A 24,149-nucleotide genomic window follows, 5' to 3' on the forward strand; every position below is an offset into this window, starting at 1 on the left:
CCTCTATTTCTTTGCATTAATCGCTGAGGAAGGCTTTCTTATCTCTTCTTGCTATTCTTTGGAACTCTGCATTCAGATGCTTATGTCTCCTTTTCTCCTTTGCTTTCACTTCTCTTCTTTCACAGGTATTTGTAAGGCCTCCCCAGACAGCCATTTTGCTTCTTTGCATTTCTTTTCCATGGGTATGGTCTTGATCCCTGTCTCCTGTACAATATCATGAACCTCTGTCCATAGTTCATCAGGCACTCTATCTATCAGATCTAGTCCCTTAAATCTATTTCTCACATGGACCACAGTCTTGTTTAACTCAATGAAATTAAGCCATGCCCTGTGGGGCCACCCAAGAGGGGTGGGTCATGGTGGAGAGGTCTGACAGAATGTGGTCCACTGGAGAGGAGAATGGCAAACCACTTCAGTATTCTTGCCTTGAGAACCCCATGAAGAGAATGAAAACGCAAAATGATAGGATACTGAAAGAGGAACTCCCCAGGTCGGTAGGTCCAATATGCTACTGGAGATCAGTGGAGAAATAACTCCAGAAAGAATGAAGGGATGGAGCCAAAGCAAAAACAATACCCAGTTGTGGATGTGACTCGCGATAGAAGCAAGGTCTGATGCTGTAAAGAGCAATATTGCATAGGAACCTGGAATGTTAGGTCCATGAATCAAGGCAAATTGGAAGTGGTCAAACACAAGATGGCAAGAGGGAACGTCAACATTCTAGGAATCAGCAAACTAAAATGGACCGGAATGGGTGAATTTAACTCAGATGACCATTATATCTACTACTGCGGGCAGGAATCCCTTAGAAGAAATGGAGCAGCCATCATGGTCAACAAGAGTCCGAAATGCAGTACTTGGATGCAATCTCAAAAACGACAGAATGATCTCTGTTCATTTCCAAGGCAGACCATTCAATATCAGTAATCCAAGTCTATGCCCCAACCAGTAATGCTGAAGAAGCTGAAGTTAAACGGTTCAATGAAGAACTACAAGACCTTTTAGAACTAACACCCCAAAAAGATGTCCTTTTCATTATAGGGGACTGGAATGCAAAAGTAGGAAGTCAAGAAACACCTGGAGTAACAGGCAAATTTGGCCTTGGAATATGGAATGAAGCAGGGCAAAGGCTAATAGAGTTTTGCCAAGAGAACGCACTGGTCATAGTAAACACCCTCTTCCAACAACACAAGAGAAGACTCTACACATGGACATCACCAGATGGTCAACACCAAAATCAGACTGATTATATTCTTTGCAGCCAAAGATGGAGAAGCTGTAAACAATCAGCAAAAATAAGACCGGGAGCTGACTGTGGCTCCGATCATTAACTCCTTACTGCCAAATTCAGACTTAAATTGAAGAAAGTAGGCAAAACCACCAGACCATTCAGGTATGACCTAAATCAAATCCCTTATGATTATACAGTGGAAGTGAGAAATAGATTTAAGGGACTAGATCTGATAGATAGAGTTCCTGATGAACTATGGACTGAGGTCCATGACATTGTACAGGAGACAGGGATCAAGACCATCCCCAAGAAAAAGAAATGCAAAAGACAAAATGGCTGTCTGGGGAGGCCTTACAAATAGCTGTGAAAAGAAGAGAAGTGAAAAGCAAATGAGAAAAGGAAAGATATACCCATTTGAATGCAGAGTCCCAAAGAATAGCAAGGAGAGATAAGAAAGCCTTCCTCAGTGATCAATGCAAAGAAATAGTGGAAAACAATAGAATGGGAAAGACTAGATATCTCTGCAAGTAGAGATACCAAGGGAACATTTCACACAAAGATAGGCACAATAAAGGACAGAAATGGTATGGACCTAACAGAAGCAGAAGATATTAAGAAGAGGTGGCAAGAATACACAGAAGAACTATACAAAAAAGATCTTCATGACCCAGATAACCACGATGGTTTGATCTCTCACCTAGAGCCAGACATCCTGGAATGTGAAGTCAAGTGGGCCTTAGGAAGCATCACTAGGAACCAAGCTCGTAGAGGTGATGGAATTCCAGTTGAGTTATTTCAAATCCTAAAGGATGATCTTGTGAAAGTGCTGCACTCAATATGCCAGCAAATTTGGAAAACTCAGCAGTGGCCACAGAACTGGAAAAGGTCAGTTTTCATTCCAATCCCAAAGAAAGGCTTGCTAAAGAATGTTCAAAGTACCACACAATTGCACTCATGTCACACGCTAGCAAAGTAATGCTCAAAATTCTCCAAGCCAGGCTTCAACAATACGTGAACTGTGAACTTCCAGATATTCAAGCTGGATTTCGAAAAGGCAGAGGAACCAGAGATCAAATTGCCAACATCCATTCGATCACCGAAAAAGCAAGACAATTCCAGAAAAACATCTACTCCTGCATTATTGACTATGCCAAAGCCTTTGACTGTGTGCATCACAACAGACTGTGGAAAATTCTTCAAGAGATGGGAATACCAGACCATCTGACCTGCCTCCTGAGAAATCTGTATGCAGGTCAAGAAGCAACAGTTAGAACTGGACATGGTAAAGACTAGTCAGAATTGGAAAAGGATTAAGTCAAGGCTTATATTGTCACCCTGCTTATTTAACTTATATGCAGAGTACATCATGAGAAATGCCAGGCTGGATGAATACAAGCTGGAATCAAGATTGCCGGGGGAAATATCAATAACCTCAGATATGCAGATAATACCACCCTTATGGCAGTAAGCGAAGAAGAACTAAAGAGCCTCTTGATGAAAGTGAAAGAGGTGAGTGAAAAAGTTGGCTTAAAACTCAACATTCAGAAAACTAAGATCATGGCATCCAGTCCCATTACTTCATGGAAAATAGATGGGGAAACAATAGAAACAGTGACATACATTAGTTTCTTGAGCTCCAAAACCCCTGCAGATGCTGGCTGCAGCCATGAAATTAAAAGATTCTTGCTCCTTGGAAGAAAAGCTATGACCAAACTAGACAGCATATTAAACAGCAGAGACAATACTTTGCTGACAAAGGTCCATCTAGCCAAAGCTATGGTTTCTCCAGTAGTCATGTATGAATGTGAGAGTTCAACTATATTAAGAAAGCTGAGCACCTAAGAATTGATGCTTTTGAACTGTGGTGTTAGAGAAGACCCTTGTGAGTCCCTTAGACTGCAAGGAGATACAACCAGTACATCCTAAAGGAAATAAGTCCTGAATATTTATTGGAAAGACTGACACTGAAGCTGAAACTCCAATACTCTGGCCACCTGATGCAAAGAACTGATTCATTGGAAAAGATCCCGTTGTTGGGAAAGACTGAAGGCAGGAGAAGAAGGGGATGACATAGGATGAGATGGTTTGATGGCATCACTGACTCGATGGACATGAGTTTGAGCAAGTTTCAGGAGTTGGTGATGGACAGGAAAGACTGCATGTGGCAGTGCATGGGGTCGCAAAGAGTTGGACATGACTGAGCAACTGAACTGAAGAATGCTATGACCTTGAGCTTGCCCTTTGTACAACATCTGAGGTCATTACATCTTAAACTTTATCCTTAAACTATTTGTTCCTTAAACTTTATTTTAAACTATATGTTCAGCTTATCTAAGTTCTTCAGCCATGAAGATCTTTGTTTTATTCTCACTCAGTGCAGAGTTGGACCAAAAATTGGTATTTATTTTTACTGACATACACATTGGTCTTCATATTGATCATCATTGTGACTGGCCTGGGCAGCCTCTTCTTGATGAGGGACTCTCTTTCAGGCATCAAACAAGCTGAGGAATTCTCTGCTCCTCTCCAAGTCATTTCCTTGCCTCACAGAGTTAATTATCTCCTGAATTTTCTGTTTTTGTGGTAGCTAGTTTCCAAATATGGTCATCCAATGAACCATGCTCCCTGGTATCAATGTCCTTTTATAATTTTCTTGCCTTGAATCTGGACCAAATCTGTGTTAATGTTGTGACTTCCAAAACTGAGTTATAAGATTTGCGCTTCTACCTAGGGACACGGTCTCTCTGAAACTAGCTACCTTTCTGTGAGAAGCCCAATCTACATGGAGAAATCCAACCATGCTCCCAGCCTACAGTCATCAAAAACTGACAGTCTTGGGTATCAAGCCCAGTTGTGCCTCTAGCCCCACCTGCTACTTGAATGCAAACACATTAAGACACCCTAAGTAAGAATTGTCCAGCTGAGCCCAAACATGAAACCAAGACAGAAATAAATAATTTTTTTTTTAAACTGTTAAATTTGGGCAAGAGTTGTTACACAGTGATGGATAATGTGGACCATGAACAATGAAATGGAGTCACTTATGTTCAAGGGATCTAAAAAGGAGCCAAGAGGCCATTAAGGCAGATGCAATATAAACTTTCGACACAGTCACAAGTTCCTGAGACCATCTAGAACCTGCTTTCCTTACTCATTAAAGATCATGGATTAGCAAACAATTTGCTGTCCACAAGTGACTGAATGCCACAATATTTCTATAAAAATACATCTATATAACACCTCTGGAATGCCTTATCTGTTGCTTTTATAAACCCCAATGTTTTATTTCCCTTGGGAAATAAATAGTCCCCTTGGAGCACATTTGAGTTGCTGTTAGAATCTGTGCCTCTTGATTGCAATACTTAGGACCTCAAATACTTTTTCTTATTTGCAGTCTTCTATGTTTGGGTGGTTAATTATAACTAAAATACCATCTCATCCAATCACTTGTTTTTATGATCTTCCCCACATATCACTTAGTATAAACTTAATTTTGCAAAAAATGTTATCCCTAATGTAGTTTCCCATGACTTTTTAGGACTCAGTATGTTTTAAAATTCATCTGCATTGTATATAGCTTTGGTTCATTGATTTTCATTGGTGTTTACTGAATACATTCTCCTACTAATGGACATTCAGACTACTTCCAAATATTTGCTATTATGATCAGTACAAGTATCTTTATATATGATTCTTTGTGCTCATATGCAAACATTTATCTAGCATGTACAGGTGCCAGTGTATTACAGCAAGCAAATATTCGACTTTGTAAGATGTCAATGATCTGTATTGATTTATACTCCCACTAGTAGGGTATGAATCCCAGTTATTTCACATATATTCCAAAACTCAGTATTGTAATACATATTTGTTCATCTGTACTTATAAAATCATATCTATGGTCTGAATTTACATTGGTCCCAATGAAATATCCTTTTATGTTTTTAGAAATTTCTCTTTTCTCATCTATGAAATAAGTAGTCATGTATTCAGATCACTTTTTTTCTATTAGGTTTTTCTTTTTAATTGATCCATACAAATCATTCAGATTTTCCAGAAAACATACTGGGCATGTTGTAGAAACATTTCATTCTGTTTTGTGTCTTTTCCTTTTTGGTATATTCTGATAACCACAAGTTCCCTATTTCAATGTGAGCAAACATTATAAACATTTTATAAAGCTTATTTGTGTCCTGTTTAAAAAATCCTTATCTTGTGGTCATAAAGTTATTGCTTACATATTCTTCCAAAAGTCAGTTTTGCCTAGCATATAACTCTTGATATGGTGACAGTAGGCATAGAAAAAAAGTTTTTTTTCTATGTGGATGAACCATTTATGCTTCTTAGAACCATTATTGAGTAGTCTATTCTTTCCCCATACTTGTCATGTCATGAATACTTCTAATCCTTTACCATTTTTTTTCCAGCAGGTTTTTTGGTAAATAGCTTTTTATCCAGTTATAAACTTCTTTCCTACTGCTGCTTGGTTAAAGTTTTTAATCATGAGTAGGTGCTGAGTATTTTGGTTGTTTTTTTGCATCTATTGAGACGAACCTATGGATTTCTGTTAATATTAAAATGGCACATAGCATCTGTAAGCTTCCTAATGTTAAAACAACCCATGCATCTCCATGAATAACCTGTACTTATCAGTAAAACTAGTACTATGTCTAGGTACTTTTGGTACCATCTGCTTATGCCTTGTTTAGGATTTTTACATGTGTTGATGGCTGATACTGGACTGCAATCTTTCTTGTATTTTCCTTGCCTGATTTTGGTACTGGGTTATATTAGAAATCATCAAGCTTACAGATTATCTCCTCTGAAGGATCCTGCTAAAGATATAAATATTACCTGCAAGTTTGATAGGCCTCACCTTAAAAATATTGTGTGATTTTTGATGATTTTAGGTCATTGATACTTATGGAATGCTATGGTCTGAAAGTTTGTGTCCCCTCAAAATACATGTTGAAATCCAACCCCAAAGGTGATGTTATTAGGAGGTGGAGCCTTGGGAGGTATCTCTCATGAGGCTACCTCCCTCATGAATAGATCAATGCCCTTAAAAAAAGAGGCCCTGAGAGATCCCTCACCATGAGGACATGGTGAGAAGGCACCAGAAATAAGGGGATTTTAACCACAACACAACCATGTTGATGCCCTGAACTTAGACTTCCCAGCCATAATTGTGAGAAATAAATGTCCATTGTTTATAAGCTATCCAGTCTCTGGTATAGCACTCCAAACTAAGAAGCTCTATCTTTCCTAGGAAAGTTATGTATTTCCTAGGAACTTCCCTTAGGTAATCAGAGAATTTAAAAGAATGGTTATATGAAAAGGGACATTGCAAGCAGAATACTAAACGACCCTGAAGAATTTGTTCCTCACAAGTCTGAAACAATGAGACTGATTAGTCCTAAGAGGCAAAACTGAATTCACTAATTTTTGCTTTACTTAATCTCCACTCCTAACCATTTTGGAGGGTTTTTTTTTAAAGCACCTTGGCAAATAGAAAAAAACTAACAGTTTTTTCAATGAAATGAGTATTCTGGTTCTTAAGTGCTTGCTTACTCCTGATAAAATTGGCAAAATTAGATGTTAGCCTCTGTGAAGCTCAACAATATTAGCATGATTTGTTTTTATCTTGTTCAAATTACTGTTCACATTGTAGAAATGGTTTCTGGGATCAATAACTTGTTAAAGGACACAGCCCAATTTTTGGAGGAAAAAGCATCTGAACTTAGAGCCTCAACTTTTGTCTAGTGGTCCTCACAGTGTGAAACAGAGCAAGCATCACCTGATGGAGGTGAAAGTAAAACATAAGCGTGAAAACTACCTTGTTCACTTGACCTAACAGGAGGACAACCAGAGTTCCATGTGTTCCTGGGTCTTCCTGGTGGCTGGTAACCAGAGAACTCAAGGAAGCAGGCACACAGCCTTGCGGCCAAGAGTCATGCTCCCTATGCTTACATTGCAAGATAATTTTTAACAACTCTTATCAGTAAATCAACTTGCAAAAGCAGTAGTTGTCTAAATTATCTTTAATTCTCAAGGTAATACAACACTGGTAATCAATTTATGAGAAAAACAAGTGAAATACCATGTATTTTGTGATTTGAAATAAAGTAACTTTAGATCTGATTCAGAATTTGGAACAAGTAGTCAGGGAGAACACTCCCAAAACTTAAACCAGTTTACAGAGTGATTTTATTTTCAGGTGAATGGCTTAGGAAGCACAGGAGAAATAACTCAAAAGTTTTAACAACCACCAAGTACAGAAGTTGCTTTTAAACTCTTAAAAAAACAAATTTTACTGACAGTGAGGTAGTTCCAGGTCATCTGTTTACATTTCATCTCTAATACATTTTTCTTAGTACAACTGGCTTTGAAACTCAAATGCAGTTTCAAAAATATACAATCCTAGACTAATCCAAAGTCTGGATTTTATGGCTGCACTTTTCCATTAATCAACAAGCTTCCCAGTGATGCCTGTGAAAGCTGGTGGCTGTTACCACATATCACTAGAAAAAAAATAAAATACCAACCCTTTGATCTGATAAATTTTCTATTTTATAGTCAGTAATAAGTTAAGAATGTATGAAGAAACATTTTATACAAGCTTTCCTAATATTTCTAAGGTTACCTTCCATCATAAGTTTCTGATGTTTGGCAAGGTCTAAATCCTGAAGTTTAATGCACAATTAACTACTCATGATTTTCTCCCCAGAATGAATTCTTTGATATTTTGTAAGGAATGAACTTCAGTTGGAAGGTTTTTCCCCATGCATTTAACTTATAGTTTTTCTCCAGTATGAGTCCTCTGATGATTTGTAAGAGACGAGCTCTGACTGAAAGCTTTCCCACATTCTTTACATTTATAGGGCTTTTCTCCTGTATGAATTCTCATATGTGTCATAAGGGATGAACTTTGTCTAAAGGCTTTCCCACATACTTTACAATTATATGGTTTCTCTCCAGTATGAATTCTCTGGTGCTGAATGAGTGCTGAGCTTTGGTTGAAAGCTTTTTCACAGTCATTACATTTATAAGGTTTCTCTCCGGTATGAATCTTTCGATGAGTATTAACTGCTGAGTGCGAACTGAAAGCTTTTCCACATTCCTTACAATTATATGGTTTCTCTCCAGTATGGATTCTGTTGTGTATATTAAGCCGTGAAATCCAGGAGAAAGCTTTCCCACATTCATTACATTTGTAGGGTTTTTCTCCAGTGTGAATTCTTTGATGTTGTATAAGAGCTGAGCTTTGGCTAAAGGCTTTCCCGCATTCTTTACAGGCATAAGGTTTCTCACCAGTGTGAATTCTCTGATGTATAATAAGGGCTGAGTGGTAACTAAACACCTTTCCACACTCATTACAATTAAAAGGTTTCTCTCCAGTATGAATTCTGTGGTGTCTACTTAGTCGTGATATTGAAGTAAAGGCTTTCCCACACTGACTACATTCATATGGTTTCTCTCCAGTATGAATTCTATGATGCTGAATAAGAGATGAGCACTGGCTAAAGGTTCTCCCACATTCATTACACTTATAGGGCTTTTCTCCAGTATGAATTCGCTGGTGATTATTAAGGGATGAACTACCTTTAAATGTTTTTCCACATTCATTACATTTATAGGGTCTCTCTCCAGTATGCATTCTCTGATGTCCAATGAGAGATGTAGTGAAACTGAAGGCTTTTCCACATTCACTACATATGTAAGGCTTCTCTCCAGTATGAACTCTCAGGTGCTGAGTTAGAGACGAGCTTTGGCTAAAAGCTTTCCTACATTCCTTACATTTATAGAGTTTCTCTCCAGTATGGATTCTCTGATGTTTACTCAGGGAAGAACTGTGGAGGAAGATTTTCCCGCAGATATTACACTTGTAACACTTACGCACTGTGCTGATTCCCAGCTGTTTAAATAGAATTGAATACTGCTGTGAACAAGGTTTCCTTCCTCTGGAAACGATTCTGGGTTTTCTAATAAGTGATAATTTCAGATCAAGATTTTTCCCAAGGTCAATACCTATAAAGCTCTTGTCCTTCATGCATGTTTTCTTGATGGTAACTAAGACTTCCCTCAAAGCTCTGTTTTCTTTGCTTTGTTGAATCTCTAGGGTTTCCTCGTTTATGTAGATTTTTCCCAACCTAAAGTCAAAAGGACCATCACCTAAGAGTTGATTCATTACTTCCTGATTTTCTTCTTCAGAAATTCTGGTTTCAAACAAGCTCTCCCATCCTAAAATAAATGAAACATGTAAGTCTCTCTTGCACTGAGAATAAAGAAAAATAACATCAAAAAATACAAGGATGGCTAACAACTATATTTATGGAGTGCTTAGAAGAGGTACTTGCCAAAGATGTTCAAATTACTGCACAACTGCACTCATTTCACACGCTAGCAAAGTAATGCTCAAAATTCTCCAAGTTAGGCTTCAACAGTCCGTGAACCAAGAACTTTCAGATATTAAAGCTGGATTTAGAAAAGGCAGAAGAACCAGAGATCAAATTGCCAACATCTACTGGATCATAGAAAAAGCAAGAGAATTTCAGAAAAACATCTACTCTGCCTTATTGATGATGTCAAAGCCTTTGACTGTGTGGATCACAACAGACTGTGGAAGATTCTTAAAAAGATGGGAATCCCAGACCACCTTACCTGCCTCCTGAGAAATCTGTATGCAGGTCAAGAAGCAACAGTTAGAAATGGACATGAAACAACAGACTGGTTCCAAATCAGGAAAGGAGTACGTCAAGGCTATATATTATCACCCTGCTTATTTAACTTATATGCAGAGTACATCAAGCAAAATGCTGGGCTGGCTGAAGCACAAGCTGGAATCAAGATTGCTGGGAGAAATATCAATAACTTCAGATATGCAGATGACACTATCTTTATGGCAGAAAGCAAAGAGGAACTAAAGGGCCTCTTGATGAAAGTGAAAAAGGAGAGTAATAAAGCTGGCTTAAAACTCAACATTCAAAAAACCAAGATTATGGCATCCAGTCCTATCACTTCATGGCAAATAGATGGGGAAACAACGGAAACAGTGAGAGACTTTAGTTTCTTGGGCTCCAAAATCACTGCAAATGGTGACTGCAGCCATGAAATGAAAAGATGCTTGCTCCTTGGAACAAAAGCTATGACAAACCTAAACAGTGTATTAAAAAGCAAAGACATCTCTTTGCTGACAAATGTCCATCTAGTCAAAGCTATGGTTTTTCCAGTAGTCAGGTTTGGACGTGAGAGCTGGACCATAAAGAAATCTAAGCACCAAAAAATTGATGCTTTTGAACTGTGGTGTTGGAGAAGACTCTTGAGAGTCCCTTGGACTGCAAGGAGATCCAACCAGTCCATCCTAAAGGAAATCAGTCTTGAATATTCATTGGAAGGACTGATGCTGAAGCTGAAATTCCAATACTTTGGCCACTTGATGCGAAGAACTGACTCACTGGAAAAGACCCTGAAGCTGGGAAAGATTAAAGGCAGGTGAAGGGGATGGCATAGGATGAGATGGTTGGATGGCATCACCAACTTGATGGACATGAATCTGAGTAAGCTCCAGGAGTTGACGATGGCCAGGGAAACCTGGCATGCTATAGTCCACGGGGTCGCAAAGAGTCAGACACGACTGAGCAACTGAACTGAACTGAGAAAAGGGTGAGAAAAAGAAGAGCAAGAAAAAGAAGCAGAATGGAAGATCTACCTGGGTGGGGAAAAGTCTGAAGAAAACTATATGTGGGTGGGCTGAGGAACTGAGATGGGAGCTCTTCTAGTAAAGGAACCAGGCCTGATCTAGTAACAAAGCAGAGGTCAGCAGGGTATACAGTATATCTGCGTACAGCAGGTTGTATATTATTCAGCTTCATCTTTTAGGTCAGCCACCAGTACATTCAAGCCAAAACCAAGAGAAAATTGCAGAGGGGCTATAAACAAGTGGGAGAAGCACTGCCTCTAAAAGTCTCTTTGAAACACAGCCTCAACTAGTGCAGTTTGGGGACTCCCTGAGTGCTATGAATAATGTAATCCATTTCACTGACAGTGCCTACTTGGTGAAGTTTGGGGACCCCTTGAGTGCTATGAATAATGTAATCCATTTCACTGACAGTGCCTACTTGGTATCCAGTATGTACCACGCAAAGGTCAAGACTCAGGATTAGAGAGAACATGCCACATAAGAGTCGCATTTTCACAGGGCTTACATTCTAACAGCCAATATTGACAATGACCAAGTAACCAAATAAAGTACTGGGAGTGATGACAACTGTGGGAAAATAAACAAAAACAAGGTGATGTGTACAACGTGATATTTCAAACTATGGCGAGGAAATAAAATTAAAGATTTAAATAACATAAAGAGTTGTCCATGTAAAAATTGGGTAAGAAGAGCAATTACAAAGGCCATAAGGCAGGAAAAAGCTCTGTGTGTTTGCGGAATACAAAGAACTAGTGTGGCCTAAGCAAGAGGGAAACGGGGGAGAGTGCTTCAAGAGGAGGAGATGAGATGGGCAGTGGGTCACATCATGCAAGGTTTTGTAAAATATAGGGCAGTGTTTGGAATTTCGTCTAAGGATCACTGCGGGGTTGGAAGAACATGATGGTTTTGTTTAAAAAGGAAAACTATGGAGTTGTGTGACAAATGGACAGTAACTGGGGGAAAAGAGGAAAAGAAAACAAAGACAGGTGCAGGGCTGCCAATTAGGAGGCTCCGCCAGTCTTCCTGGATGAAGGTTATGGCAGTTTGCACTGGCATGGTAACGGAAGCAGGCACACTGGGGTATTTAAAAACAGAGACCACAGGGATGTTCACCTGTGAATAAGGAGTACAGAATAAGTGAGGGGACTCAACAGTAATGCCTAGCTTTTGGCTTGGGGTTTCCCTGGTGGCTCAGATGGTAAAGACTCTGCCTGCAATGCAAGAGACTCGGGTTCAATCCCTGGGTCAGAAAGATCCCCTGGAGAAGGGATCTCCACTATTCTTGCCTGGAGGATTCCATTAACAGAAGAGGCTGGTGGGCTACAGTCCAAGGGGTAGCAAACAGTCAAACACAACTGAGCAACTAACACTCTGGCCTGGGGAATCCAATGGAGATGTGGCTATATAGTGATACAAGGAACACTGGGAGAGTACATTTTTGAAAATGATTTTGTCTACCATTTTTATCACTTAGATTACTATTCAAGAATGGGGTTACTGATTCAAAAGGAATGAATATATTTTATAATAGAGCTTTAATATTCTTATATAAAAAGGAAATGTATAATCATTGTAAGAAAAATTAAGAAATTCCAGAAAACTATTAAAATGAAAATGTAGTTTACCCATAAACATATCATGCAAATATAATCAATCACTGCTAAATGTGGAATTTAGCTCACCAGAATTTTTCAATAGAGAAAGAAAACACTTTTACTTAAAAAATTAAAGTGGGTTGAAACTAACCTTCCTGCACCACTTCACTTAAAAAAAATTATTGTGTGGTACATATATACAATAAAATATTACTCAGCCATTAAAAAGAACGAAATCTTGCCATTTGCAGCAATGTGGACAGACCTACAGTGTCATACTGAGTGACGTTAAGTCAGAGAAAGAAATATCATATGACCTCCCTTATATGTGGAATCTAAAAAGAAATGATACAAATGAATTTACATACAAAACATAGAGACTCACAGACTTAGAAAAAGGAACTTATGGTTGCCAGTGGGAAGAGATAGTTAGGGACTTTGGGAAGGTCACATACACACTGCTATATTCAAAACGGATATTCAGCAAGGATCTATAGTACATAGAACTCTGTTTAACGCTGTGTGCCAGCCTGGATGGGAGAGGAGTTTGGGGGAGAATGGATACATGTATATGTATGGCTGAGTCCCTTCTCGGTTCACCTAAAACTACCACAACATTGTTAATTGGTTATACACCAATACAAAATAAAAACTTTAAAGTTTGGGGATAAAAATCATGAACTTCTCTCCATGTAAATGACAGTAGGCTGATATCATTTTGATGGCTACAGAATATTCCAGTACATGAATATGTCACATTTAATAAATCCCCTTCTAAGTCATTTAGCTTTCTTGACTTCGAGTAATGCCTCATGTTAAAGCAAACATTCCTTTACACTATCTTTGCAGCTCTGCACAATTATGAATTATTTTCTTAAAAAAATTCTTAAGCCTGGGATTTCTGTGAATAAAGTCAGAAATACTTCAATCAAAATCCCACTAAAGATAGTGCTTACTGCTCAGAACAGCAGCAAAACAATGAATGTGTATTTCTTAACCTTTTGTAATATTCCCTATTAAAGGGAAAAATTATATTTCTTTACTTTGAATTTCTCTGATTTATAATGAAGTTGAGTAGTTTTTCAATAAGTCTTTTTAATCATAATTCTTGCCTTGAGAACCCCAAGAACAATATGAAAAGGCAAAAAGATAGGACACTGAAAGATGAAATCCCCAGATCAGTAGGTGCTCAGTATGCTACTGGAGATCAGTGGAGAAATAACTCTAGAAAGAATGAAGGGATGGAGCCAAAGCAAAAACAACACCCGGTTGTGGATGTGACTGGTGATAGAAGCAAGGTCTGATGCTATAAAGAGCAATATTGCATAGGAACCTGGAATGTTAGGTCCATGAATCAAGGCAAATTGGAAGTGGTCAAACAGGAGATGGCAAGAGTGAACATCAACATTCTAAGAATCAGTGAACTAAGATGGAATGGAATGGGTGAATTTAACTCAGATGACCATTGTATCTATTACTCTGGGCGGGAATCACTTAGAAAAAATGGAGTAGCCATCACAGTCAACAAGAGAGTCCAAAATGTAGTACTTGGATGCAGTCTCAAAAATGACAGAATGATCTCTGTTTGTTTCCAAGGCAAACCATAAAAATATCACGGTAATCCAAGTCTATAACCCTGACCAGTAATGCTAAAGAAGCTGAAGTTGAACAGTTCTATGAAGACCTACAAGACCTTTTAGAACTAACACCCCCAAAAGATGTCCTTTTCATTATAGGGGACTGGAATGCAAAAGTAGGAAGTCAAGAAACACCTGGTGTAACAGGAAAATTTGGCCTTGGAGTACAGAATGAAGCAGGGCAAAGGCTAATAGAGTTTTGCTAAGAGAACACACTGGTCATAGCAAACACCCTCTTCCAACAACACAAGAGAAGACTCTACACATGGACATCACCAGATGGTCAACACCAAAATCAGACTGATTATATTCTTTGCAGCCAAAGATGGAGAAGCTCTATACAGTCAGCAAAAACAAGGCCACGAGCTGACTGTGGCTCAGATCACGAACTCCTTATTGCCAAATTCAGATTTAAATTCAAGAAAGTAGGCAAAACCACCAGACCATTCAGGTATGACCTAAATCTAATCCCTAACGATTATACAGTGGAAGTGAGAAATAGATGTAAGGGACTAGATCTGATAGACAGAGTGCCTGATGAACTATGGACATGGTTTAGTGACACTGTACAGCAGACAGGGAGCAAGACCATCCCCAAGAAAAAGAAATGCAAAAAAGCAAAATGGCTGTCTGAGGAGGCCTTACAAATAGCTGTGAAAAGAAGAGAAGCGAAAAGCAAAGGAGAAAAGGAAACATATACCCATTTGGATGCAGAGTTCCAAAGAAGAGCAAGGAGAGATAAGAAAGCCTTCCTCAGTGATCAATGCAAAGAAACAGAGGAAAACAACAGAATGGGAAAGACTAGAGATCTCTTCAAGAAAATTAGAGATACCAAGGGAACATTTCATGTAAAGATGGGCTCGATAAAGGACAGAAATGGTATGGACCTAACAGAAGCAGAAGATATTAAGAAGAGGTGGCAAGAATACACAGAAGACCTATACAAAAAAGATCTTCACGACCCAGATCATGATGGTGTGATCACTCACCCAGAGCCAGACATCCTGGAGTGTGAAGTCAAGTGGGCCTTAGGAAGCATCACTACGAACAAAGCTAGTGGAGGTGATGGAATTCCAGTTGAGCTATTTCAAATCCTAAAAGTTGATGCTGTTTGAAAGTGCTGCACTAAATTTGTCAACAAATTTAGAAAACTCAGCAGTGGCCACAGAACTGGAAAAGGTCACTTTTCATTCCAATCCCAAAGAAAGGCAATGCCAAAGAATGCTCAAACTACTGCACAATTGCACTCATCTCACACGGTAGTAAAGTGATGCTCAAAATTCTCCAAGCCAGGCTTCAGCAATACGTGAACTGTGAACTTCCAGATGTTCAAGCTGGTTTTAGAAAAGGGAGAGGAACCAGAGATCCAAGCACCAACATCCGCTTGGAAAAAGCATCATCAACAAGAGAGTTCCAGAAAAACATCTATTTCTGCTTTATTGACTATGCCAAAGCCTTTGACTGTGTGGATCACAATAAACTATGGAAAATTCTGAAAGAGATGGGAATACCAGACCACCTGACCTGCCTTCTGAGAAACCTGTATGCAGGTCAGGAAGCAATAGTTAGAACTGGACATGGAACAATAGACTGGTTCCAAATAGGAAAAGGAGTACGTCAAGGCTGTATATTGTCACCCTGCTTATTTAACATATATGCAGAGTACATCATGAGAAACACTGGGCTGGAAGAAGCACAAGCTGGAATCAAGATTGTCGGAGAAATATCAATAACCTCAGATATGCAGATGACACCACCCTTATGGCAGAAAGAGAAGAGGAACTCAAAAGCCTCTTGATGAAAGTGAAAGAGGAGAGTGAAAAGTTGGCTTAAAGATCAACATTCAGAAAACTAAGATCATGGCATCCGGTCCCATCACTTCATGGAAAATAGATGGGGAAACAGTGGCTGATTTTATTTTGGGGGGCTCTAAAATCACTGCAGATGGTGACTGCAGCCATGAAATGAAAGACGCTTACTCCTTGGAAGGAAAGTTATGATCAACCTAGACAGCATATTAAAAAGCAGAGACATTAGTTTGTCAACAAAGGTCCATCTAGTCAAGGCTATGGTTTTTCCAGTAGTCATGTATGGATGTGAGAGTTGGACTATAAAGAGAGCTGAGTGCAGAAGAATTGATGCTTTTGAACTGTGGTGTTGGAGAAGACTCTTGAGAGTCCCTTGGACTGCAAGGAGATCCAACCAGTCCATCCTAAAGGAGATCAGTCCTGAGTGTTCACTGGAAGGACTGATGTTGGAGTTGAAACTCCAATTTTTGGCCACTTGATGCGAAGAGCTGACTCACTGGAAAAGACCCTGATGCTGGGAAAGATTGAGGGCAGGAGGAGAGGGGACAACAGAGGATGAGATGGTTGGATGGCATCACTGACTTAATGGACATGAGTTTGGGTAAACTCTGGGAGTTGGTGATAAACAGGGAAGCTTGGCGTGCTGCGGTTCATGGCGTCACAAAGAGTCAGACACAACTGAGCGACTGAACTGACTGACTTGTGCCTTTGTGCTATAATTATTTGGAACTTTACCCCTTCCTTTTACTTCTGTATTCCACAGCCATGACAGCGAGGATAACAATATTAATAGTGAAAAATGGGAAACTAAAATTTCCAAAAGGAAGACTGTTTAATAAAATATGGCTTAACAATACAGCAGAGTTCTTTCAATGAGGTAGACCTCTATTCAATGATGGCTAAATAATTGAACATTTATAACTAAAAACAAGCTCAAGAACAGTATGTACAATCAATCTGTTTCTCTGTGTGTCTTTCTCATATACAAACACACTCAAATATTCATAGTCTGAAAGAATAGTAAAATATTAACAATGACTCAGTATGGTTGGTAAAATTTCAAATCAATCTTTTCTTTTGTTTTTCTGTTTCTCACTTTAATACCATGCACACCTCAAATAAATTAAAAATAATTAATTTTTAAAATCTTACAAAAGAATATAGTCAATTTGAAATTAGTAATTTCTTTGCCAATCAGAAAGCTCACAACCAAATTTGAAACTCATTCAACAGATACATTTATTTCTGACAGCTGTGACTGAATTTCTGTTTCATATTGTTATTCTTACAGTCATGCACCTCCAATTGTCCATGGAATATGGCAGAATATTTGTCAGTAAGTGGGTAGAGAAAAAAATCACTGAAATGAAAAAAAGACTTGGGTCTTCAAAGTAGTGGCCCCCATGAATGCTGAATAGTATTAAAAAAAAAACTTCCTTGATATAGCTTAATGAAACTTGTGAATTTCAAGATGAAAAGGATATCAAAAAATGAAAAAGGAGAAAAGGGTTTTCTAAATGGAAACAGAGGTGGTGGGGGAAAGAGAGGCTTCCAGTCAACAATACTCAACCCCAAAGCAGTGGAACAAAGGCTGAACAATTTCTAGGAAATAAAAACTGATGCCAGAGTTCTAGATTCAAAACATAATTCCCACAGGAGAGGGAAAAGAATTGATATTAGACAGGTACAAATAGAGTATACATGAACCTTTCTGAAACATTAGTCAGGAAATACTCTAGTCAAACCAAAGGTAAAAATCTCAAGACAGAACTCATAAATAGAAACACAGACTGAACTGACACAGAAAACCTATCTTTTGCCATCAGGATAAATAAATTCCTGACAAGGAGCAAAACTCAAAAGAGTGAGTCATCCTCCAGTGTGAGAAACAAAGACAAAATTTAAAATGCAACAGAAACCAAGACCTTATGATTCAGCAACCCACAGGGATTTTAGAGACTGAGAGATACATTTTAGCAGCCAGGGTCTGGACCATACTATTTTAAACTGTTAAGAACAGATACTACACTTAGATCTTAGCCAAAAGGCCGAGAAGTGATGGAACATGTTATTTTAAAATTGTTTCACACCAAAAGAATGAGGAGAAAGCTATGTTTAATATCTGCAAACCTTCTGCCTAAATTCAATAACTGTTACCATTTTGCTAACCTTGCTGTCTCTCTCTTGCATAGTACATAAATACACATGCATCATTTTGGTTTTTTAGCTAAACCATGTGTAAAAAGTAGCAGGTTAGTCAAAGCAAAGACCCAAGGTGGGACAATGAGGAATGCATTGTAGTGATAAAAGGTCTGTTCAAATCACAAAAAGAAAATAATTTAAGAAAATAATCAAACCAGTAAAAGAAAAAAGGAAGACGATATGAATCACAAACCTTTACACATTACATGCTCTGCATTCAAATTACAAAGGACGTATGACAAAGTACAACTCGTATTGGAAGAATTCAGCTCTCCCTCTGAGCCTGCTATACCAAGTACTCAAAAAGGTCGAGTGACGATATGCCCTTCCCAGCATTTCCCACCTATCCTGAAACATAAGGAGCGTCTTGGTCAGTATCTCCCAAGCATGGCCAGTATCTCGTCCTTACCGATCAGCAAAGCCCAAGCAGCTCGGAAATGCTATGCCCATTTCCCAATTCCTGTCACTCACCTAGATATGTGCTTTGAGAAACTCCATTTTCCACCATCCAGGGGTCTTCCCCTTGTTCTAACCGGAGGATAACTTTTGGTTTGGAAAACAGAATCCCTGTTCATGAGCAAGAAAGAGAGTGAATCCATGGTGCAGACATGAGTGGCCAGTCACTCACTCAGATCCAGCCCCAGAGTCTGGGGCAAAGGACAGTTGAGAGTAAATAGATTTGTTCTGAGAAGGGCTTAAAACCAGGCTCCCAGAGGAGGGCCAGGAAGTGGTCTCGGGAAGAAAGTCAGGGCTCTGGTTGTGCATTCCTCTAAGCTGGAACCTCCTGTAAGACGCAGAGGGACAGAGTCCAGGGGGCAGAAGACAGGGAGAGTACAGGGAGGATGCCCATCACCAACTGTGCCAAGCTGAGACTTGTCCCTGCAGCTGAGGGCAACAGCACCCGCTGCTTTCTGAGTCTACCTGTGGGCTGAGTCTGGCCACGCCCTCCTCGGAGAGGGCACCAAGGTGCTCCCCCAGCAGATTCTACATCACAAGGAAATGTCCTTACCCAGAGAGAACAGGGTGCTGTAGTTCTCCAGCATCACCTCCTGGTACAAGGTTCTCTGCGCAGAGTCTAGGCACAGCCACTCGTCCCGGCTGAAGAACACAGCCACATCCCTGAATGTCACAGACACCTGTAACAGAAACCCATTCCTGCTCACCCAGGACCATACCCGCAGTGGGATGACTGAGCAGCAACCCTGTCGCCATTCTAGGTTCTGAGCAGTTTCAAGCTGAATACTTCCTGACCACCCCTCCTGTACTCAGCACATACATCTCTGTCACCTACCTACTGTCAGTGAAGCATTGTGCTCCCAGCAAAATGAAATTCAGCAGCCAAACAACATAAAACACTTGAAGTCGTAGAATAAAATCAGAATGAGGGAAACACAGAACTCTAGGCATAGAAAGGTACAACAATCACCTAGACCAAACTCATTTTACAGGTGAGACATGAGAACTGGGTTTTACAAGGAGCCTCCGGTACACTCACTCAGGGAGCAACAGGTGTGCTTGGATTCTGTGGTCACCTTGGACCACCTCTGTCTCGGATGAAAGGATGTTGCCAGTCACAGTGAAGGAGGCTTTGAGAAGGCCCCAGGCGTGGCTTTCCCAGAAGCAGGCCCAGCATGTGGGCTGTACAATCTTTGAAGAGCCAAGTGACAAGGCTGCAGCTGGGACTCTCCCCATCCCAGAAGCCTTTGTTCTACTTCTCTCTGAAACCAAGCAGGAGCCCTGAGGGGCCCTCCTATATACATAAAGCCTTTCCATGGTCTCCATTTCTTGTTTGTAGGAAAAGGGCTTCAACCTCCTAGACCTTTCTGAATCCCAAGGGGCATATTCAAACAGTCGCTAATGAGGGAATTGAGGGAATGCAGAAACAAAGGAACAGGAGTCAAGAAACAACTGTGCAGCCAAAAAGCAGGGTCCTGGTTCCTACTCAAGGGACACACATAAGAACGTATCTTTGAGTTCTTCTGCAGGAACTAAGGCCCCCACCCAGGCAGAGGATGGTTACTCAAGGCTGAGCGCAACAGTGCTGGAACACTGCCCTGTTACCTCACTGCCAACCAGTCAGAAGAAATTTACAGTCTGCAGCCCGTATCTCAAATTTTGCCTAAAAAACCTTTTCCCTGAAAACCATCAGGGAGTTGAGTTTTTTGCATACAAGCCATCTGTTCTTCTTGCTTGGCCCTATAGTAAACCTTTCCCACTCCAAACTCTGATGTTTTGGTTTGTTTGGCCTCACGGTACATCAGACACATGAATGTGGCTTTGGGAACATCTCCGGCTTCAGTGCATCACAAGTCACCTGTTTTAAACTGGTGGTCCCTTTCTTTTATTATTAAGAATCTTTTTTTTTTTCTTTAAGCAAATTAGGAATGATCAACAAGCAAAAGAAAAAGGAATGTTGGACTTCCCTGATAGCCAGTGGTTAAGACTCTATGCTCCCACTGCAGAGGGATGGGTTCCATCCCTGGTCAGGAAACTAAGATCCTGCATGCCACATGGTGCAGACAAAAAAAGAAAAAGCAACATTAATCTAACTTCCTACCATCAAATACAAGGTTTGTTCACTTCTTGTTGTGTGTTCTTTCAGACTTTTTACATGATAATATGGCTCTAAATTTAAATAAAAATAAAATGTTACACAGATAACTTTACCCCACTCAACACTTTTTACTTGCTGCCACATATCTCACTGTATAGATTACTTATAGATTATTAGATGGTTTACTTAACTAATCTACTGTGGGTATTTAGGTTATTTCCATTTTTGTAACTCTAAAAATACTGGATTGAGTGTCCCTGCACATCACAAAAAAGCTTATTTTCTTAGGACACATTTCTAGAGGTAAAAATACTTCCACACTTTATCCCTAAAATGCAGAAAGGCAGTCACAAGGCCATGGTGTTCTTTGATTGGTAAGGGCAATGGCAAATTAAAAATAAAAGGCTGTTAGAAATAAGTGAGAAGACTCCAACCCCATCCTTCATTTTCTTTCCGAATTTCCCTTACCAAATGTATGTAAGTTTTTTTAATGGCTAAATAAGTCTCACAATTCAGGACTGTTTCCTCAAGGACCTGGTCACCATTTCCTAGGAGGAGATGGGCCTAACTTGCTACCTGACAAATTTCCAAACTGCAAAACTGGGTTATGCACTTAGCGATATATAAGTGAGCTTTCTGTCTCTGCAATCTCTTTAGTGGATTGCCAGTGATACACAATACATTCTGGTGTAATGCTTACTCAATAATAAAAGTGTTTTCTTTCTCTTCTACTGATGTGGAAAGGTTTTCTGGGTTGGAAAGAGATTATGCTTTTAATAATTGTTCCCCAAGTGAAAGGGCAAAGAAGGGAAGAAATCACTGTGAACCAGATGCTTCTCACCTCAGGGAAGTCTCACTTCCCTGAATCTGTCCCCTCCTCCAAACCACAGCCCAAATTGTAACTTCTTTTCCTTTCAACATCTGTATAAGCCTAATACTGCTCATATGTATAAAACTGCACAATAGTAGGAAGTATCTCTGACCACAATAGTAGGAAGCATCTCTGACCACTAGGTCTTCTTTCTAGGATCTTCTTAGAAAATCACCCAGACCCTGATCAGGTATTACTGTAGTAGATTAGTTCTCAGTTGATTTCCTAGATTTGACTCCCCTATGTCTCTGCCCTCCATGGGGCAAAACAAACCTGGATCCTTCACAAAGCTCTGGGCATGGCATTGGCATGGGGCCTGTGGGCCCATTCATTTCCAAGTCAACAAGCACTAACTGGTTAAGTGGAAAATTCACAAAGAGGCTGGCCCTGCAGCAAGGGAAATACCGTCTTTTTGGAGTTCCTCAATTCTGGTCCCTCAGTGGGCTTCATTACCTAGAAAAGCTCAACAATAGATGACGCATGTCCCCAACCTCTAAGCCCAGAAGGCAGTTCAAGAAAGAAACCTTCACTCACCAGAGCCTGGGCTGGCAGCAACCTTGTGGCCATTTCTCCCTCCCTCCTGCTGCTCCTTTTAGAGAGGGCACCTAAAAGGGAGAAAGAAACTGTGAGGTCTTTCCATTCTATCTGCACTCCCCTCCTCATTAGGGTTAGACCAGGTTAAGAAGTTTCCACAGGCTGAGCACCCTGTAGAAACCAAAGGAAACCTGGAAGCCCAGGCATTTCTGAGTTGGAGGGGACCTGTGCTTGACCACCAAAACCAGGAGTGCACAGTAAGCAGACTTCCAGTCCCTGAGCCTGCAACCTTTCAGCCAATGATTCATGAATAAAGATGAATTAAATGAAGGTATTAGAACCACCTGATACAAATTAACACTGTAAACAGCAGTCTCACCGGGCTCACAGAGACATTAAACTGATGAGACATGACAAATATTCTTCACACCTGCATTTAGGTATTTTGAGCTGTAGTAATTAGCATTATAATAATTCTTCAAATGTCATTTTAAGAATTGGTGTCCTTTTCAGAAACAGCCAACCAAAAATTAGTCCTCTTCTCTTCCTCTTGGACATTGTGTTTCCTTTGTGAAGAAAGTTATTAAACATCCTTAACTGTAAAAGGAAACGTTACCGATCCACCTTCCATACCCCCACGCTCCTAAAAGTACAAGACATAAAAAATACCTTCGTTGGCTAGAAATGAATTTAACATTTAGAGGAAAGGGACGTAACTTAACAAGTGGACAAAATTAAACACAAAAGGAAACAGTTAAGTCACTCAGGATTCAGCCTAGAAGAACAATGCCAAAATACAAGGTTGGCAAAAGGCATAAACATTAAGTTTCAACTGCAGGGGGAAAATACCAACAAACGGTAAAAGCTGAAAACCGCCTCAGGGCTCACGAATCCCGAAATGAGACACAGCTCCTTGCAATCTCTTCTCGAGGGACACCTTTCTGGGAGCCTGGCCCAGACTGAGCCGCGCCGTCCGTCGAGGGGCCTTGCCGGGGCAACGCCCCCTCCTCCGGCCACGTTCACCTGCCAAGGCCGCCCGGGCTTGGACGCCCGAAGCTGGGACTCGCCGCGGCTGACCCTCTGTCCGCCCCCTGCTGTAGGAGCCTAACACCCCGGGCCCACTCTCAAAGGCAGTCTGTACCTGTGCTCGCCGGGACGTGGGAAGCGGCGGACCCTACAGAAGGTAAGAGGAGAACCTAGTGCAGGATATTTAGCGTCGCCGCCGCCAGGCCACCGGGCAAAACTGCGCGTGCGTACAGGAGAACCCTAGCGCTTTTCCTTTCGAACTATACTTCCCAGACGTCTCCACGGCACGGCCCTCTACGGAGACCGAGAAGGTCTAAGGAAGGGAAGGCTAGAGAAAGCAGTCTTGCAAAAGCCAGAGGCTGAAGCCTCTGCTGTAACCACGTGTCCTTTCGTGCACCCGTTGAATTTAAAATTATGATGACAATGATAATAAGTGGAAAAAGTGAGCATGTAGTAGAAAATGTGGAAGACTAGCCGCTTGCGGCTGCTTTTTCTTGGTTATTGAGAAAACTGTTAGTATCTATTTAACGACTTTTTTAATTTAAAAAATTGTCTAAATTTTGTAACCTATAATAAAAAAATATATATATATAATTTAACTGACACATGGGGTGAAAACAAAAACATAGACGTAGTATTGCCCTTTTCGTGACATTCATTACTTCTTTTAAAAGGGTTCCTTTAAATTGTAAAGCTTGTTTTCCAGTATTGAGAGTAACCCCCTTCTTTCCCACTCCATCCTCATTGTCTGGCACTGTACATACCAAATAATACAATTCTATAAATATCAAGTGAATGTTTTTTTAAATAGCCACCATTAAAGTTTACAAAACCAGGCCTAAAACCAAAGGACACCTAAGGTAGAGAATAAAAAGATTAATTATTATATACCAGGAAAATAATATGAGAAAGAGATCTGAAGCAAAAATAGTCAAATGCAACAGTACACACTGCTAACCTTAGAGAATTGCAAATCAAAACCACAATGAGC

The 24,149-nt window shown here is 40.1% G+C and overlaps 2 protein-coding genes and 1 non-coding gene across 4 annotated transcripts in view; all 3 read right to left on the reverse strand.

Annotated features, from left to right (window-relative positions):
- ZNF354C (zinc finger protein 354C) overlaps nucleotides 1-19,220 on the reverse strand; it is a 68,567-nt gene extending 49,347 nt beyond the window's left edge. Inside the window, 2 exon segments of the mRNA XM_086408019.1 lie at nucleotides 18,645-18,740; nucleotides 19,183-19,220. The gene's annotated coding sequence lies outside the window, so the exon portion shown is untranslated.
- Nucleotides 7,255-23,364, reverse strand: ZNF879 (zinc finger protein 879). Of its 2 annotated transcripts, XM_086407957.1 has the most exons (5): nucleotides 23,274-23,364; nucleotides 22,133-22,203; nucleotides 19,183-19,309; nucleotides 18,645-18,740; nucleotides 7,255-9,472 (listed from the first exon to the last, which is right to left on the reverse strand). In XM_086407957.1, exons 2-5 carry the CDS (start codon nucleotides 22,163-22,165, stop codon nucleotides 8,025-8,027), a joined length of 1,704 nt encoding a protein of 567 aa, XP_086264083.1. In that variant the 5' UTR covers nucleotides 22,166-22,203; nucleotides 23,274-23,364; the 3' UTR covers nucleotides 7,255-8,024. The 2 variants fall into 2 exon arrangements, with proteins under 2 accessions (XP_086264083.1, XP_086264084.1); XM_086407958.1 differs by lacking the exon at nucleotides 18,645-18,740.
- Nucleotides 17,835-18,031, reverse strand: LOC147367996 (U2 spliceosomal RNA). Its single transcript, XR_015168673.1, has one exon. It is a non-coding gene; the product is annotated as a U2 spliceosomal RNA (small nuclear RNA).
- Nucleotides 23,365-24,149: the final 785 nt, after the last annotated feature.

Source organism: Bos grunniens, chromosome 7 (genome assembly GCF_055505025.1).
Source record: "Bos grunniens cultivar Pamir isolate PY7600 chromosome 7, Bosgru_T2T1.0, whole genome shotgun sequence".
NCBI lineage: Eukaryota > Metazoa > Chordata > Mammalia > Artiodactyla > Bovidae > Bos > Bos grunniens.